We start from the raw sequence: 16,821 nt of genomic DNA, 5'->3' as shown, positions 1-16,821 counted from the left end.
TAATTACATTTCTTAGACACTAGACATTCACTTTTTTTTTATATAAAGCACCATTAAATGGATTGCATTTCCCTAGAGTACTGCCTGAAGCATTGAACTCAAGTTTTCAAACAATGTATCACAGCTTATACAAGTAGTTAAAAATGCAAACAAGTAGCATCCTGAAATGGCTTCAGCAGCTTTGTAACACAATTTGAAGTACCTATGTTCTCCTTATGCTAGTCACCTGAAAGGGTTCTGATTTTTCTGTCCAGATCCTTAATAATGACATGATCAAAAGTGTAAAGTCCACTTTCCAGAAGTGTATTTCTTTCATCTATAAGAGCTTCAAGACCACTATGACCATTCATGGGACTCTCAGAAGCTGATGACGACTGTGGTTCCTGCTGTATCACACCACTATTCCTTCTAGGTCTTCCTATTATATATCTGGGAAAAAAAAAAAAAGGAAACTATAAAAAAATCAATGTCATCAGCTAAGATAGGAAGAATAAAAGAGTGGCTTTTTTATGTGGATGCACCCTGTACAGTTATTTGCAAATGACACTGGTTATAGCTGAGTCAGTGCATACACTGAAACTAAGTTTGGGAGGGTATGCGAAAAGACAAAGTTAAAAATAAATGTGGGCAAAAGTAAGGTGATGAGATGTACAAGGGGGTGAGGGTGGCACTGGACTGGGAGTTTAAAGTTGAATGGAAGTGGAGTGGAGGGCTCAAAATGTTGAATTTTCCCCCATATAGTGTATCACTATCTCACTCACTTCCTGTTTAATCCTATATCTCTGCTAACTGTCTGGATACTCTGAAGTTTGGTTAGTGCCTTGATCCATTGAGTCTTGTAGTACTGCTTCTCATTCTTGCACTTGGCATTTTGGTCTTCCAAAATTTTCTGAGAAAAGAAATATAATACACATCAAAGTTTAAAGTTGCGGAACAAGTTGGTCTTCCAAAAATTTCTTTGAGAAAAGAAATGTAATGCATATCAAAGTTCAAAGTTGTGGAACAAGTTTCAACAAGAGACTACATTTTCAATTCCAGAATTACTCACCTTATCTCTCTTCAGATTATCTATTTCAGAAGAAGAGGATAGCTGTTCATAAAGTGAACTGATTTCTCTATCTTTATCCTTAATAATATTTTCAAGTTCCTTTATTCTTTCTTGATGAACATGGAGCTAAAAAAAAAAAAAAAAAAAAAAAAAAAATCATAATTTTTTAATACAACAAATTCATATGTATTTCAAAATATATATGTACCAATGCCCCTCTCCTCTTTATAAGTGGAGTGGCTAAGTCAAAGCACACAATACACAAAAGCCATTTAACACTCCTCCCATCTCAACACATCATGACGAAGAGTCATGCCTGTCCCCTGCTGGACCACTTGGGCCATGGGAAATGCAACAAAATACAGTATTTCCACAGCAGGTTCTGATAGCCACAGCAAGTATACCCCCAAGTTATGCACCATGCACTAACTATATATATTTTACATCGCCCACTTTTAAAACAGCACCAACACAGAATAGATCTGGTCACAGATTCAAACTGCCCCAGATGCAACCACCACACAGAGGACACAGAAAACCTCATACTGCAATGCCCAACAATAACAATACCTAGACAACAACACATGTCTTCTGAATTATTCATGGTCCCACCTGGAGGCAGTTGCCATTTACCTGGAGGCTGCAGGTCTGCATGAGAGACCAGGGACTTCTCTTGCACATGCTATCTGTCTATATACCAAAAGGTGTCTTCCCCCTTATAAGGGAGGTAGCCAGCCAAGGCATGCATACCCCTACCCATTCATTCCACACCCATTTATTTTCCTTTTTTATTTTAGCGCCTTGATGAAGGGCTGTCCTTGCTCCTTACCAACTCCCTGGGCCCAACAGCTGAAACTAGCTAACCCCCACTGCTTTATTTACATAGTGACCCTACCTCCTTGTCTACTCACACATAATAGATGACAAGGAGAAATCCCTCTGGGTCACATCAATTTATCATCTATTCACAACTAATCCCCATTTACACCCATCTCTTGTATTCTCCCTTCCCTGCTTCACAGACATTCCCCTTTTACCCAAAGACCCCTTCACTCCATCCAACTATATCAATCTCAGTGCAACAAAGGAACTACACCTGCAGCATACTACACAAACATCTTTAACAACCTACCACCTGTCTATCTACCTATCTACATACAGCTTCTTTTCCCTTATAAGGGAGGTAGCCAGTCAAGGCACATACCCACTCCCACCCATTCCACTCCTATCCACCATTCTTTGTTTCCCGCTCATCTTATCTCCTCATGGATGAAGGTTCATCTCTGTATCCCACCCACTACCCAGATCAAGAGCAATTCAGCAAACAAAAACACATACACACTCAGATCACTAAACAAGCCCTTCAAGATAAACTGCCAAAATCAGTACTCCAGCAACAACCTCGAGACATAAATTCCATAGATAAAACACTCCCTGATCTTGAACTACACTGGCATGCCTGTACTCAGGACACCATCCACCAATAAGACAATACCAACACAGAATAGCCCTGGCCACAGATTTAAGCTTCCCCCAGAAGCAACCACCACACAAAAAACACAGAACAATTCATACTACAATACTCCTCACTAAAATTTCCTAGACAACAGCACAATATATCTTCCCTAAATGACTCATGGTCCCACCCAGAGGCTATTGCCAATTACCTGAATGCCACAATGGAATTACTGATTCACCCTATCCATCTATCTCATTCTTGGTCCTCCCCTCTACCTTCCACATCCATTTTGTTAGTCTTTCTTCACTCATTCTTTTTGTATGCCTAAACCATCTCAGCATTCTTTAATCAGCCCTATCTGCTTGCTCTCTTTCCACCCCTACTCTCTGCCTCACCTCTTACATATACATGTTGAGAGAGAGGGAGAGGGGGGGGGAGAGATGAAGAGAAACAGAAAAATAGGGCAACAGACAAAGAGAGGGAGACAGACAATGAGAGAGGGAAACAGATAGAGAGAGAGGGAGTCAGACAAAGAGAGAGGGTTACAGACACTTACAGAGAGAGATATGGTAACATGTATAACAGGGGTAATGATTGGATTCTACAAAGCACTCAAGTTTTATCCATTTAATTTACAATCTATACTATGCTGCTCTTTCTGACTACATCATTGATTCTTTGCCCTACCTTCTTCTCCATCTGCAGTCTCTTTTGTCTTTCTTCAGCAAGCGTATTTCTTCTGAATGCCTCTCGACCCTTCTCTTCTTCCTCACGAGATTTACCTTCCAACTGCCGCACCTCTCTTGCCTGTGCATTGACCTAAAATAAAACATACATATACCAAAGGCTTGTCCCCCTTACAAGGGTGGTAGCCAAAACACAAAGGTATACAAACCACTCCCACCCATTCCATCCCCTACACAACTCCACCTCCCTCCTTACCTTGGCACCTCTTGAATGATGGGTCATCCCTGCATCTTGTCCACTGCCCTGGGTCAGAAGCAGTGTCGCAAGATACAGCACATCCACAGCAAGGCCACTTCATTAGATCGGCAACCCCCCCTCTCCGTCCCCTCATGCAGAAAAGGAGAAATCCCTTCAGGCTGTGTCAATTTATTTCTTGTACATACTTCCTCACCCCCCATCCTCCACCCACTCCTCCTCATGTATCACAGCATCATCCATACACAACCCTTCTCCATTCACCCTTATCTTCTGTCCTCTCCCATCCTTCCTAAACTGACATTCCTCCATCCATCCATCTCATCCTAGGTTACCCTTTCATGTTCACTCCTTCCACCTCTGCATTCCACACATCTTTTACTAATCTTTCTTCACTCATTCTTTCCATGTGTCCAAACCATCCCAATACTCTTTCATCAACCCTATCTCCCAACTCCACCTGTTCTCCTCCTCTCCTCCTCATTTCTCTCTCTATCCAGCCTAGTAACCCTTATCATACTTCTCAGGCACCTAATCTCAAACACATTCAAACTCCTCCTCTCTTAGGTTCCACGTTTCTGCCCCATACAGTACTGTCAACACAATCACTCCTTCATACAATCTACTCTCAGTATCCATTCCCAAATGTCTATTTCTCATTACACTTTTTAGTCCCCCAAGGCATTTACTTGCTTCTCTCAATCTACATTCTACCTCCACCCACACTCCTCTTTTTCCTACCACATTTGTATCCAAGTATCTAAAACTATCCACTTCCTCCAGTCTCTCTCCCTTATAACTCGCTTCTGGTCTGCTGCCACTTTCTCACCTTGTACATCTCATCCCCTTACTTTTATCCACATTTATCTTCAACTTCCTTCTTTTGCACACCTTCCCAAACTTTGTCACTAACTTCCACAATTCCTCATCTGATCCTGCTACAAGCACAGTGTCATCAGCAAACAACAACTGGCTTATCTCCCACTTTTCTCCATTTTCTTTAACCATCTCCAATCCCTGACCCACCACCCTTGCATTTACTTCTTGCACCACCCCACCCTACAATAAATAACCACAGGACTGCTCAGACAGACATTCTAGGGAACAACAATTACAATAAATAACCATCAATAAAGAATCTGTAATTGTGTGCGTATATGATATATATATATATATATATACATATATATATATATATACATACATACATATACAAAAGGCTTTTTTCCCCCTACATGAGGGGTGGCCAAAAAGAAAAAGGCATAGAAACCACTCACACCCATTTCATTTCCCATATATTCCACTCCCCTCCACCCTCTTCCCTCACTCTTATCTTGGCACCTCCTGGATGACAGGTCATCCCTGCATCCTGTCCACTGCCCTGGATCAGAAGCAGTGACGCAAGACACAGCACATCCACAGCAAGGCCGCTTCATAAATTCGGCGACCCCCTCTCTCCGTCCACTCATGCAGAAAAGGAGAAGATGGGGAGAAAGCCCTTCGGGCTGCGTCAAATTTTTTCTCATACATACTTCCTCACCCCCCATCCCCCACCCACTCCCCCTCATGCATCACAGCATCATCTATACACAACCCCTCTCCATTCACCCCTATCTTCTGTCCTCTCCCGTCCTTCCTCCACAGACATTCCTCTTTTGTAATGCCCCTTTCACCCCATCCATCCATCTCATCCTAGGACGCCCCCTCATATTCACTCCTTCCACCTCTGCCTTCCACACTTCTTTTACTAATCTTTCTTTACTCATTCTTTCCATGTATATAGTACTCATCAAAAGCATGTGGTGCCTTCCCCCTGTGGTCACATATCGATGACAAAAAGAGGAAGGCATTTTATGAGGTGAAATTATGTAGATAGAATGTATCTGGCAACCCCCTGCTGTTATGCTATTGGCCCAGCATGTAAGCAGGGGGTTGCCAAATACATTCTATCTGCATAATTTCACCTCAGAAAATTACTTCTTTTTGTCATCAATATGCAGCCAGAAGGGGTAGGCGACACATACTTTAGACTAGTTCAGTGTATATATGGCGCAGTGTTTGCAGCCACCACTGTGGCGGTCCAGGTTCAAATCCTGCACAGGGCTGACATAATTTCAGTATCACTGCACTGGGAATCATTACTCCAAATGTTATGGTCATATATGAGCTCTGAGCTCTCTTCCAGGAGGGAAATAACTGATGGTCACAAGTCCAACATGTGATCCAAGACCATGGTGAATCACATACATGTATACATAATACAGAAAAATATTTTTGTCTTGAGTTTCACTGACCCCATACAGACCAGGCAAAAGCACTTGGACCCTCCCAAACTCTCTGAGAAGATACTTTGGTGTCCTGTCTACATTGGATTTCTGTAAGACTATTTCTGTCACCAGCTGAAAACATTAAAAGGAGCATTCACTGGTTGTCAGCTTATGTGAAAGAATGAAAGTAATACAGTTAAAGCTGACAGAAAATTATCAACTGAGAAATGCAATGGTAATATAGCTTAGTACTAGCCTATAACAAGCCTTAGCTTAGTACTAGCCTATACATGCTGTAACAAGAGCCCTAAACACCAAGGCTGACTGTATCAGCCATTCTTCAAATCAAATTCAGTTTTTACAGGTAGTAGTTTATATAGGAGGAAGGAAAGGGTGGTGGATAGGAGTGGAATGGGTAGGAGTGGGAACACAACTATGACTTAGTTACCTCTCTTATAAGGGGTAAAATCCTATTTGTATATAGATAGTTTGTATATAAATAGCAAACAAATACTATCTCTATATCCACTGAAACATCATATATCATACCTTAGCTTCACGTGCTTTGACTTTGTCTTCTCTCAAAGTTAACTCTTGTAATGTAGCCGTTAGCTGAGCTTGGAGTCTGTCACAATCTGCCAGGCGACTCTGAAGGTGTTCTTCTACTGCAAATACACGCTCCTTCCACTCCTCAGACAGTATTTTCTGAAGTTCTTCTTCCTTTGTAGACCACTGTAAAATATTACTAAAATATATAACTGTGAGATATAGTATCCTCTCTCTTTCCAGGAGCATATACTTTGATTCAGCTAACCCCTTTATAAAGGGGAATGGGCCTTTTGTATGTATACAATTCTCAGTAACACAAAATAGGATAATCCACTGAATATCTCTATATATACTAAAGACCTTTTCTTCCTTAATAGGGGAGGTGGTGGGTCATATCTATTAGCTATTAGCAATGCGTAAGAAAAAAAATCTTCCACACAATTCTTTCATTAAACGAAACATTTGAAATATTGGAGAGAGAGAGAGATAGAGTGGGGGAGAGAGGAAGAGAGAGAGAGGGGGGGAAGAGGGAGGGAAGGAGAGAGGGAGAGAAAGAGGAAGTGAGAGGGACAGAAAGAGAAAGTGACAGACAGAGAGGGAAAGAGAGAGAAACAGACAGGCAGAAAGACATAAAGAGAAAATAATGTATTTACAAAGGGTTTCTTCCCCCTTATAAGGAAGGTAGTCACTCATGGGAAAAAAAAGTGGATAACAAGTAGGATCTAGTTTTATACACACTGGATACCCATTTAATGACCTACAATTTCAGACTTACTGAGATTCAGTAGTTTCAAGAAATCCTTACTTGATACAATTCCCACACCTTCCTCTATTTTCCCAAGCTGCTTTCATCAGTTATACTTTCCCTTCTCACAATACTGTCTGATATTCCTTCCACCTGTTACTGTACTTTACACCTACTTAGATTTTTCATCACATTTTGAACAATGATATTTCTCACCCTACCTCTCTATATGATATCTTTTCCATATTCAAATTTACTCAAATTTATCTTGCTCTCACAATCATATATAGAAATTTGCAGATAAATTTCTTGTTTCTTTCTGTTTCTCCTTTTGCAACTACCAACCGTCATTTTAATTTTCCTCCCACATATTCTTGTGCTATCTACATCACATGAAACCTTTTTGTTTTATTTCGGTGTTTTATAGTCTTCTCTAATTTCATACATACATAAATGATTTAGCCTCATTGTATAGGTTAAATCTCATGACAAGACATGCTTCTGATCTATTATTCCAACATAAACACAACTGTTTAGCACAATACAAAATCAATCCATCGCCCCTGGTCTCTCTTGCTGTAGACCCACAACCTCCAAATCAATATCCTAATACAAAAAATACCCACAAACCTGTTGAAGAAAAATCTTTTCTTGCTGTTCTTTCCACTCTTCTACCTCAAGAGCAGCATCTTGGAAAAGTTTCTTCCTCAGTTTTTCAACTTCTTCACTTAAAAAGTTGTCTTCTTTCCCACTCCCACCGCTTCCTTCTGTACAATACCTGCAACTTTTTCTATTTGCCCGTTGCTTCTCTTTTTTCTTGACCAATGTCTTATTATACCTACTGGATTCTTTATTTCTTTTTAACTGAAACTCCCTGGATGGGATACTCGACACTGAATCTGAACATGCATCCTCAGATAAGTTCATCTGAGTGCAACTCGTGCTGCCATCAGTACTGTACACTGAAATTGGTGACATAGAATGTTTCTCATTTATTCTGCTTCCCTTTGCCCTGTCACCTCGAAAACTTGGGCTATTTTGCTCTTGAAATGCAAGTTCAATACAGAGGCCAACTACTGGGACCACATTGTGGACCATTTGATTCACAGAACCTTCTCCTTCTGCTGAAGAAGGTAGTGATGACTGCAACTCAAAACCTCCCTCAATGGCTCTTGGGCCCTCTTCAAAATTAGTAGTGGTTAGTGATTTTAAATTAACAACAGCAGTAGCAAGACACACATCCCCTGCACACAAGTGAATAGGAAGTAGATGGTTCTTATCCAAATAGGACAAAAGGTTTTGCTGACTAGCATGCAATCGCGCTGAAGCCCTCTGGGGTACAAAATTGGGCTCATCAAGGCTGGTGAAGGCATCTGTGACTATTGTAACTCCTAAGAGAGAATATCTGAAGTAGAATTTATTGGAAAATGCCATGGAGAGATTGGATGGAATAACCTGCAATAAACAATGAAAAATTATGAGTAAGTTTTCCTTATTTTCCACATTATTCAAGAAACTCAAATATATTCATTTATATACTACATCAGCTTTATACATGCTAAACTTACCCCATGTAAGTCCTTCACAAAATAAACTGTAACTGAAAACTCAAAATGCATTTCAATGTCCTCTCCCGGACGACCTAGCTGGAAAAAGCCGCCGTCTGGATGCAGTCTTGGTGTCAAGTGCATTAATGAAGGTGAATGTGCAATCACAGCAGCAGGAGAAGACAGCTGCTCTGACCCACTTCTGCTCCTGTCAGTTTGCTGTTGGGGACTACAAATCTTGAAGTGTTGGTCAAACTCAGTGGACACAACATCAGATGGTGTCCTGCTACTTCTGTCAATTCTATCTACATTTACAGGAGACCTGATGTCAATTGTAGTTTCTGACTGATTAATCTTCCTCTCTTCTTCACAATCTTTTCTCTTTGGTTGTTGGGGTTCCCTTTCTTGGTGTGGTTCAATTTCCACAACTGAATTGTCATCCATGCTATTCCTCGTTTTCCTTTTTATGGGCGATATCAAATTTATTTCTTCAACTGGAGGAGAATAATTTCTCTCATCAACATTTGGCTCATCTTCTGGTTCTTCTCTTACTTCTTTCTTATCTTTAGGTCCATCTTTGGTGTATTTTTTTGGTTTATCTTCACTTTCTACAGGACTAGAAGGACTGATTTCATCCTGAAAGGAACATATACTCAATGCATTATGCTGAAAAACATAATGATAATAGCAAAAAGATATATATATATATATATATTATATATATACATATATATATATATATATAAATACACGTATACATATATATGCTATATATATAATAAATATGTATACATATATATAAATACATATGTATATACATATATATATATATATATATATATATATATATGTATATACATATATATATATAAAAATATATATATGTGTATATATATTAATATATATATATATATATATATATATATATATATATATATATATATAGAGTATATATATAATGGAGGAGAAATAAGGAAGGATGAAGTGAAGGCAGTTGTTAAGATGATGAAAGCAGGTAAGGCACCTGGTCTAGATGGATGCCATGCAGAATGTCTAAAAAAAGGAGGTACAGTGATGGTGGACTGGCTAGTGAGAATATTTAATGTTTGCTGGAGAGAGGGTAGAGTACCGGAGGACTGGAGGAGTGCCTGTATAGTTCCACTTTACAAGGGAAAGGGGGACAAGTGTGAATGTAGTAGTTTCAGAGGGATTAGCTTGTTAAGTGTAGTTGGGAAGGCTTATGGGAGGATCTTGATTGAGAGGATTAGGAGAGGAACAGAGGAAGTAATTGGTGAGGAACAGTGTGGATTTAGGACAGGTAGAGGTTGTGTAGATCAGATCTTTGTGGTAAGACAGATATGTGAGAAAGCTATAGGAAAGGGGAAGGATGTTTTTTGGGCTTTTATGGATCTGGAAAAGGCTTATGAAAGGGTAGACAGAAAGGCATTGTGGGAGGTTATGCAGATATATGGGATAGGAGGAAAGCTTCTAGGAGCTGTCAAGAGTTTTTATGAGAGTAGTAGAGCTTGTGTCAGGATTAGAAATGGAGAGAGTGAGTGGTTCGAGGTAAAGGTGGGACTTCGTCAAGGATGCGTTATGTCACCCTGGCTGTTCAACTTATACATGGATGGGGTAGTGCGAGAGGTAAATGCAAGGGTAGTGGGTCAGGGATTGGAGATGGTTAAAGAAAATGGAGAAAAGTGGGAGGTGAGCCAGCTGTTGTTTGCTGACGACACTGCGCTTGTGGCAGGATCAGAGGAGTGATTGAGGAAGTTGGTGACAGAGTTTGGAAGAGTATGTGATAGAAGAAAGCTAAAGATAAATGTGGGTAAAAGTAAGGTGATGAGATGTTCAAGGGGTGAAAGTGGCAGTAGACTGGAAGTGAGCATTAAGGGAGAGCGACTGGAGGAAGTGGATAGTTTCAAATACTTGGGTGCAAATGTGGCAGGAAAAGGTGGAGTGAAGGTGGAGGTAGAATGTAGATTGAGAGAAGCGCGTAAATGCCTTGGTGGATTAAATAGTGTAATGAGGAATAGACATTTGGGAATGGATGCTAAGAGGAGACTGTATTAAGGAGTGATTGTGCCAACAGCTCTGTATGGGGTAGAAACATGGAACATAAGAGAGGAAGAGACAAGGAGTTTGAATGTGTTTGAGATGAGGTGTCTGAGAAGTATGATGGGGGTTACTAGGCTAGATAGAGTGAGAAATGAGGAGGTGAGGAAGAAAACAGGGGTGGAAAGGGAGTTGGGAGATAGGGTTGATGAAAGAGTATTAGGATGGTTTGGACACATGGAAAGAGTGAGTGAAGAAAGACTAGTAAAAGAGGTATGGAAGGCAAATGTGGAGGGAGTGAACATGAGGGGACGTCCTAGGATGAGATGGATGGATGGGGTGAAGGGGGCTTTGGGGAAGAGGGGAATGTCTATTGAGGAAGGACGGGAGAGGACAGAAGACAGGGGTGAATGGAGAATGGTTGTATATGGATGATGATGTGATGCATGAGGTGGAATGGTCGGGGGGATGGGGGGCGAGGTAGTATGTGTGAGCAAATTTGACGCAGCCTGAAGGGATTTCTCCCCGTCTTCTTCTTTTATGCATGGGGGGATGTGCTGTGTCTTGCGACACTACTTCTGACCCAGGGCAGTGGACAAGGTGCAGGGATGACCCGTCATCCAGGAGGTGCTAAGATAAGAGGGAGGGTGGAGGGGTGTGGAGTGTATTCAGGGATGGAATGGGTGGGAATGATTTTATGCCTTTTCCTTTTTGGCTACCTCCCTTGTAAGGGGGAAAAAGCCTTGGTATATGTATGTATGTATGTGTGTATATATATATATATATATATATATATATATATATATATATATTTTACAGGTGAAAAATGTAATGACACATTTGTCAATCACGTGAAAACCACTGTTGGAGTAGAAAAGACTGGAGACAGGGAATCTATATATTTCGATTGCAAACTGCAATCCTCTTCAGTAGATACAAATTGGAATAGTGAGTGTTACATAAGTAGCACCCTTAACATGACAAAGGGGAACATTGGGAGAGGTCTCTATATATGAAGGAGGGATTGTGCCAACAGCACAGTATGGGGCAGAAACATGGAACATAAAAGAGGAAGAGAAGAGTTTGAATGTGAGATGAATGTCTGAGAAGTATGATAGGGGTTACTAGGCTAGATAGAGTGAGAAATGAGGAGGTGAGGAGGAAAACGGGAGTGGAAAGGGAGTTGGGAGATAGGGTTGATGAAAGAGTATTAGTATGGTTTGGACACATGGAAAGAATTAGTGAAGAAAGATTAGTAAAAGAGGTGTGGAAGGCAGAGGTGGAAGGAGCAAATATGAGGGGGCATCCTAAGATGAGATGGATGGATGGGGTGAAAGTGGCATTAAAAGAGAGGAATGTCTGTTGAGGAAGGACGGGAGAGGACAGAAGATAGGGGTGAATGGAGAAGGGTTGTGTATGGATGATGCTGTGATGCATGAGGGGAAGTGGGTGGGGGATGCAGGGTGAGGAAGTATGTAGAAAAAAAATTTGACACAGCCCGAAGGGATTTCTCCCCGTTTTCTTTTCTGCATGAGTGGACGGAGAGGGGGGGTCACCAAATTTATGAATTGGCCTTGCTGTGGATGTGCTTTGTCTTGGGACACTGCTTCTGACCCAGGGCAGTGGACAGGATGCAGGGATGACCTGTCATCCAGGAGGTGCCAAGATGAGAGGGAGGGAGGAGGGTGGAGGGGAGTGGAATATGTAGGGAATGGAATGGGTGCGAGTGGTTTCTATGCATTTTTCTTTTTGGCTACCCCCTGTGTAAGGGGGAAAAAGCCTTTGGTATATGTATGTGTGTATATATATATATATATATATATATATATATATATATATATATGTATATATATATATATATATATATATATATTTATATATATATATATATATATATATGTATATATGTATATATGTGGTTAATATGAATGCCAATAAGACTAAATCTGAGAAGTATAGATACTTTTTCCACAAATTCTCAACAAAACCTGACTCTTATAAATGTGTGTACAGTCAAACCTTGCTGAACACAAGTGTTAGGTTCCTTAGCCTTCATGCAGGATGAAATTCATGTTGGGCAAATAACGGGTCTTATGAGAAAAAATAGGTCAGGTTCCCTGAGCCTCTCCATACACTGGCACACAACACGAACTGGCAGGCTATTCAAATTGTATCATCATGAATTGTGGTTGTGTTCGGCAAATGCTGGCATATCTTACCTATTTGTGTAAATGTGAAATTTTGTGCATGGTGAAGTCATATTGGGCAAGGTTTGATAGTACATATTATACACACACTGATATAACAAAGAAGGTTCACTCTATCCCTGTTCTCTCTTACAGGAAATCCAGTCCCCATAATATTCAAGTAATACTTAGTTACTTACTATAAGGAGAAATATGATGGAGTTATTGGCTGCATGTTATTGTGGAGCTCAAAGCTACTCAGTAGCATGTTGCTGATACTTTAGGGTCTATATGGGGTGCCCCTACAGACCAAAGCCACACACCATTTTGTCTGTGATAGAGGAAATCTCTATTGATAAAGAAATTATGATACTTTATTATAATGCAATTGTCCCTCCATTATGCTGCCTCCCCACTCTTAACCCCTTCCATACGGTGCCGCACACGTAGGCGTCATGGGGAGCGAGTGTATTCGCGAGGCTGCCATATCGGTGTCTTGATTATATTTATTGTAGTCGCCCCTCCATAATGACATTCTTTCTAATTCTTTTGTAATTGCATTTTCTATGGTTATCAAAATTCACGGGTGAAGAGAGAACGATCGATATAAGCGGTGACTATATTTTATGATGCGAGTATTATTACGACACGTCGTACGGCTGGCATTGGTTGCTGCCACCGAGATCTAAGTCCATGACGCCTACGTGTGCGGCACCGTATGGAAGGGGTTAATACTGTCCTGTATCACTTCTCTGAATATTCATTTCCTTTTTTCACCAAACCCTGTGGGAGGGGGGAAGAATACTGCCACAGAGTGTTCCCACTTGAATCATAAAAGGCAACAAAAACAGAAAGGGGATAGGACTAGGCATCCTACTCTCTGTAGCCCCAATGGGGACATTCCTAAAAAAAATGCAAGGGCATATGAGGGTCTAGGAGGAGTTTTCCAAACAGAACCCTAAGGTTTGGGTCTTTAAATGTATGCGGATGTGGTACAGATGACAGTAAAAGGGAAGAGAAAGGCAGCATGTTTGTCAGAAGAAAGATGGATGTGTTGGCATTGAGTGAAACTAAGTTGAAAGGGAGGGGCAAGTTTGAGTTTTGGAGTGTAGCTGGGAGGGTGTCAGGAGAGAAAAGAGGCCAAGGGAGAGAAGAGGTGACTATATTAGTAAGTTATGAACCAAAAGGTCTCCTGTCAGCATGCTCCTCCTCCTTTGAAAACACATGGTTGAGTGGAAGGAGGTTTCTTCATGGTTAATGTGGATGAAGGTGAAACTGGGAAGGGAGATGTGGGTTTTTGTAATTGCACATGGGCCTGGTAATGAGACGAGTGTAGAGGAAAGAGAGGCTTTTTGGATAGCTTTAAATGAGTGTATGTTTGTATAGGGAGAAATGTATAGGGAGATCTTAAAACTAGAGTAGGAAATGAACCAATAGATGGACTGGTTGGTAAGTGTGGAGGTCTAGGACAAAATTGTAGTGGAGAGATGATGGTGATGTGTCTAGAGAGTTCATTATGGCAAATACAGTGTTTAGGAAGAAAGTCAAACAGAAGTACACATGGGAGCAGGTGGTGGATAGGGCTTTAATGGACTATATTGTGGTAACCAGGAGAGTAGTTAGAGTTTTGGATGTACATGTCCTAAGGGGAGAGAGTGGGAGAATATCAGATAATTTTGTGGTGGAAGGCAAGTTGAGAGTGGTGGATGGATGGAGAGGGGGGAAAAGGACAGAAGGTAGGGAGGTCCTTGGAGTAAATTGCTTAAATGAGAAAGAAAAGAAGGAGTACAAGAAGAAGATGAAAGAGGAGTGGGAGGGAGTGAAGGAGAAATGGGAATGTTTCAAGGAGGGAGTCACATGGTGTGCAAAGACGGTGTGTGGAACAAGGAGGATGGGAGTAATAGCAGGAAGGGTAGTTAGTGGTGGGATGAGGAAGCAAAGAAGGTTGTAGAAGAGAAGAAACGAACATTCACAGATTGGTTGCAAAATAGGATGAGGGAATCATATGAGAGGTACAAAGAAAAGAGAAGAGAAGTAAATCATAAAATAAAGGAGGCAAGGAGGAGAGCAGATGTGAAATGGGGTAGAGTATGACAGAAATTTGAAAGTAATAAAAAGATGTTTTGGAAAGAAATTAAGAGAGGAAGAGGAGGCAAACCAAGTAGAGAGGAAAAGGTAAAAGGTGGACATGGAGAGATGATAATGGAAGAGACGGCAGTAAGAGGAAGATGGGGAGAGTATTTTAGGGAGTTGTTAAATGTGAAGGAAGATAGGGAGGGAAGGTAGTTGCAGTGAGACATTCTAAGAAAATGACAGTGATGAATAAGGAAAATGGAGGAGAAATAAGGAAAGACGAGGTGAAAGCAGTTATTTAAATGAGAACAGGTAAAGCGCCTGGGTTAGATAGGTGTCATGCAGAGTATCTAAAATAGAGAAGTACAGTGATGGTGGACTGGCTGGTGAGGTTGTTTAATATTTGTCTAAAAGAGGGTAGAGTGCCGGAGGACTGAAGGAGTGTCTGTATAGTTCCACTTTACAATGAAAAAGGGGACAAGTGTGAGTATAGTAGTTTCAGAGGCATCAGTTTGTTGAGTGTAGTTGGGAAAGCTTATGGGAGGTTTTGAGATGATTAAGAGAGGAACCGAGGGAGTAATTGGTGAGGAACAGTGTGGGTTTAGGACAGGAAAGGTTTGCATGGACCAGATTTTTGTGGTAAGACAGATATATGAGAAAACTATAGGGAAAGGTAAGGATGTTTTTTGGGCCTTTATGGATTTGGAAAAGGCTTATGACGGGGTAGACAGGAAGGCACTTTGGGACGTACTGCAGATATATGGGATAGGAGGAAAGCTGTTAAGAGCAGTCAAGAGTTTTTACGAGAGTAGTAGAGCCTGTGTTAGAATTAGAAATGGAGAGACTGAGTAGTTTGAGGTAAAAGCGGGATTCTGCCAGGGATGTGTTATGTCACCTTGGATGTTCAATTTATACATGGATTAGGTGGTGCAAGAGGTAAACACATGGGTAATGGATGGGGAACTGGAGATGGTTAAAGAAAATGGAGAGAAATAGGAGATAAACCAGTTGTTGTTTGCTGGGGACAGTGGGCTTATGGCAAGATCAGAGGAGTGATTAGGGAAGTTAGTGACAGAGTTTGAGAAGATGTGCGATAGAGGGAAGTTGAAGATAAATGTGGTTAAAGTAAGGTGATGAGATATACAAGGAGAGAAAGTGGCAGCAAATTGGAGGTGAAGATTAAGATACTTCGGTGTGAATGTGGTGGGAAAAGGAATGAGTGGAGATGGAGGTAGAATGTAGAAATAGACATTTGGGAATGGATGCTAAGAGGAGATTGTATGAGGGAGTAATTGTACCAACAGCACTGTATGGGGGAGAAACATGGAATATATGAGACAAAGAGTTTAAATGGGCTTGAGATGAAATGCCAAGAAGTATGGTAGGGGTTACTAGGTTGCATAGAGTGAGAAATGAGGAGGTGAAGAGGAGAGCGGGGATGAGAAAGAGTTAGGAGTTAGGGTTGATGAAAGAGAACTGGGATGGTTTGGACACATGGAAAGAATGAGTAAAGAAAGATTAGTAAAAGAGGTGTGGAAGGCAGAGGTAGAAAGACAGGAGAGGACAGAAGATAGGGTTGAATGGAAAATGGTTGTGTATGGATGCATGAGGGGGAGTGGGTGAGGGATGGAAGGTGAGGGAGTATGTGTGAAAAATAAATTGACAGAGCCCGAAGGGATTTCTTCCCGTTTTCTCCTTTTCTGCATGAGGGGACAGAGAAGGAGGTTGCCGATTTAATAAAGCTACCTTGCTGTGGATGTGCTGTGTCTTGTGACACTACTTCTAACCCAGGGCAGTGGGCAAGATGAAGGGAAGACCCATTATCCAGGAGGTGCCAAGATAAGGGAGAGGGAAGGGGGTGGATGGGAGTGGAGTATGCTGGGGATGGAATGGGTGGGAGTGTTTAAATGCCTTTGATTTTTGGCTACCTCCCTTGTAAGGGGGAAAAAG

At 41.1% G+C, this 16,821-nt stretch overlaps 1 protein-coding gene across 1 annotated transcript in view; it reads right to left on the bottom strand.

The window, feature by feature from the left end:
• Positions 1-32: 32 nt before the first annotated feature.
• The window catches only part of LOC143021496 (uncharacterized), a 48,305-nt gene continuing 31,516 nt past the window's right edge, over positions 33-16,821 (bottom strand). Inside the window, exons 5-11 of the mRNA XM_076179051.1 lie at positions 8,579-9,193; positions 7,641-8,465; positions 6,266-6,448; positions 3,195-3,326; positions 1,049-1,174; positions 762-889; positions 33-429 (exon numbers count right to left, since the gene is read on the bottom strand). Coding sequence (XP_076035166.1) covers positions 219-429; positions 762-889; positions 1,049-1,174; positions 3,195-3,326; positions 6,266-6,448; positions 7,641-8,465; positions 8,579-9,193 — 2,220 coding nt within the window. The 3' untranslated portion in view covers positions 33-218. The remainder of the gene's footprint in view (positions 430-761; positions 890-1,048; positions 1,175-3,194; positions 3,327-6,265; positions 6,449-7,640; positions 8,466-8,578; positions 9,194-16,821) is intronic.

The sequence above is a fragment of the Oratosquilla oratoria genome, chromosome 42 (genome assembly GCF_046742065.1).
Source record: "Oratosquilla oratoria isolate Oo_2021 chromosome 42, ASM4674206v1, whole genome shotgun sequence".
Lineage (NCBI taxonomy): Eukaryota > Metazoa > Arthropoda > Malacostraca > Stomatopoda > Squillidae > Oratosquilla > Oratosquilla oratoria.
This window is presented reverse-complemented; position numbering and strand designations above follow the sequence as displayed.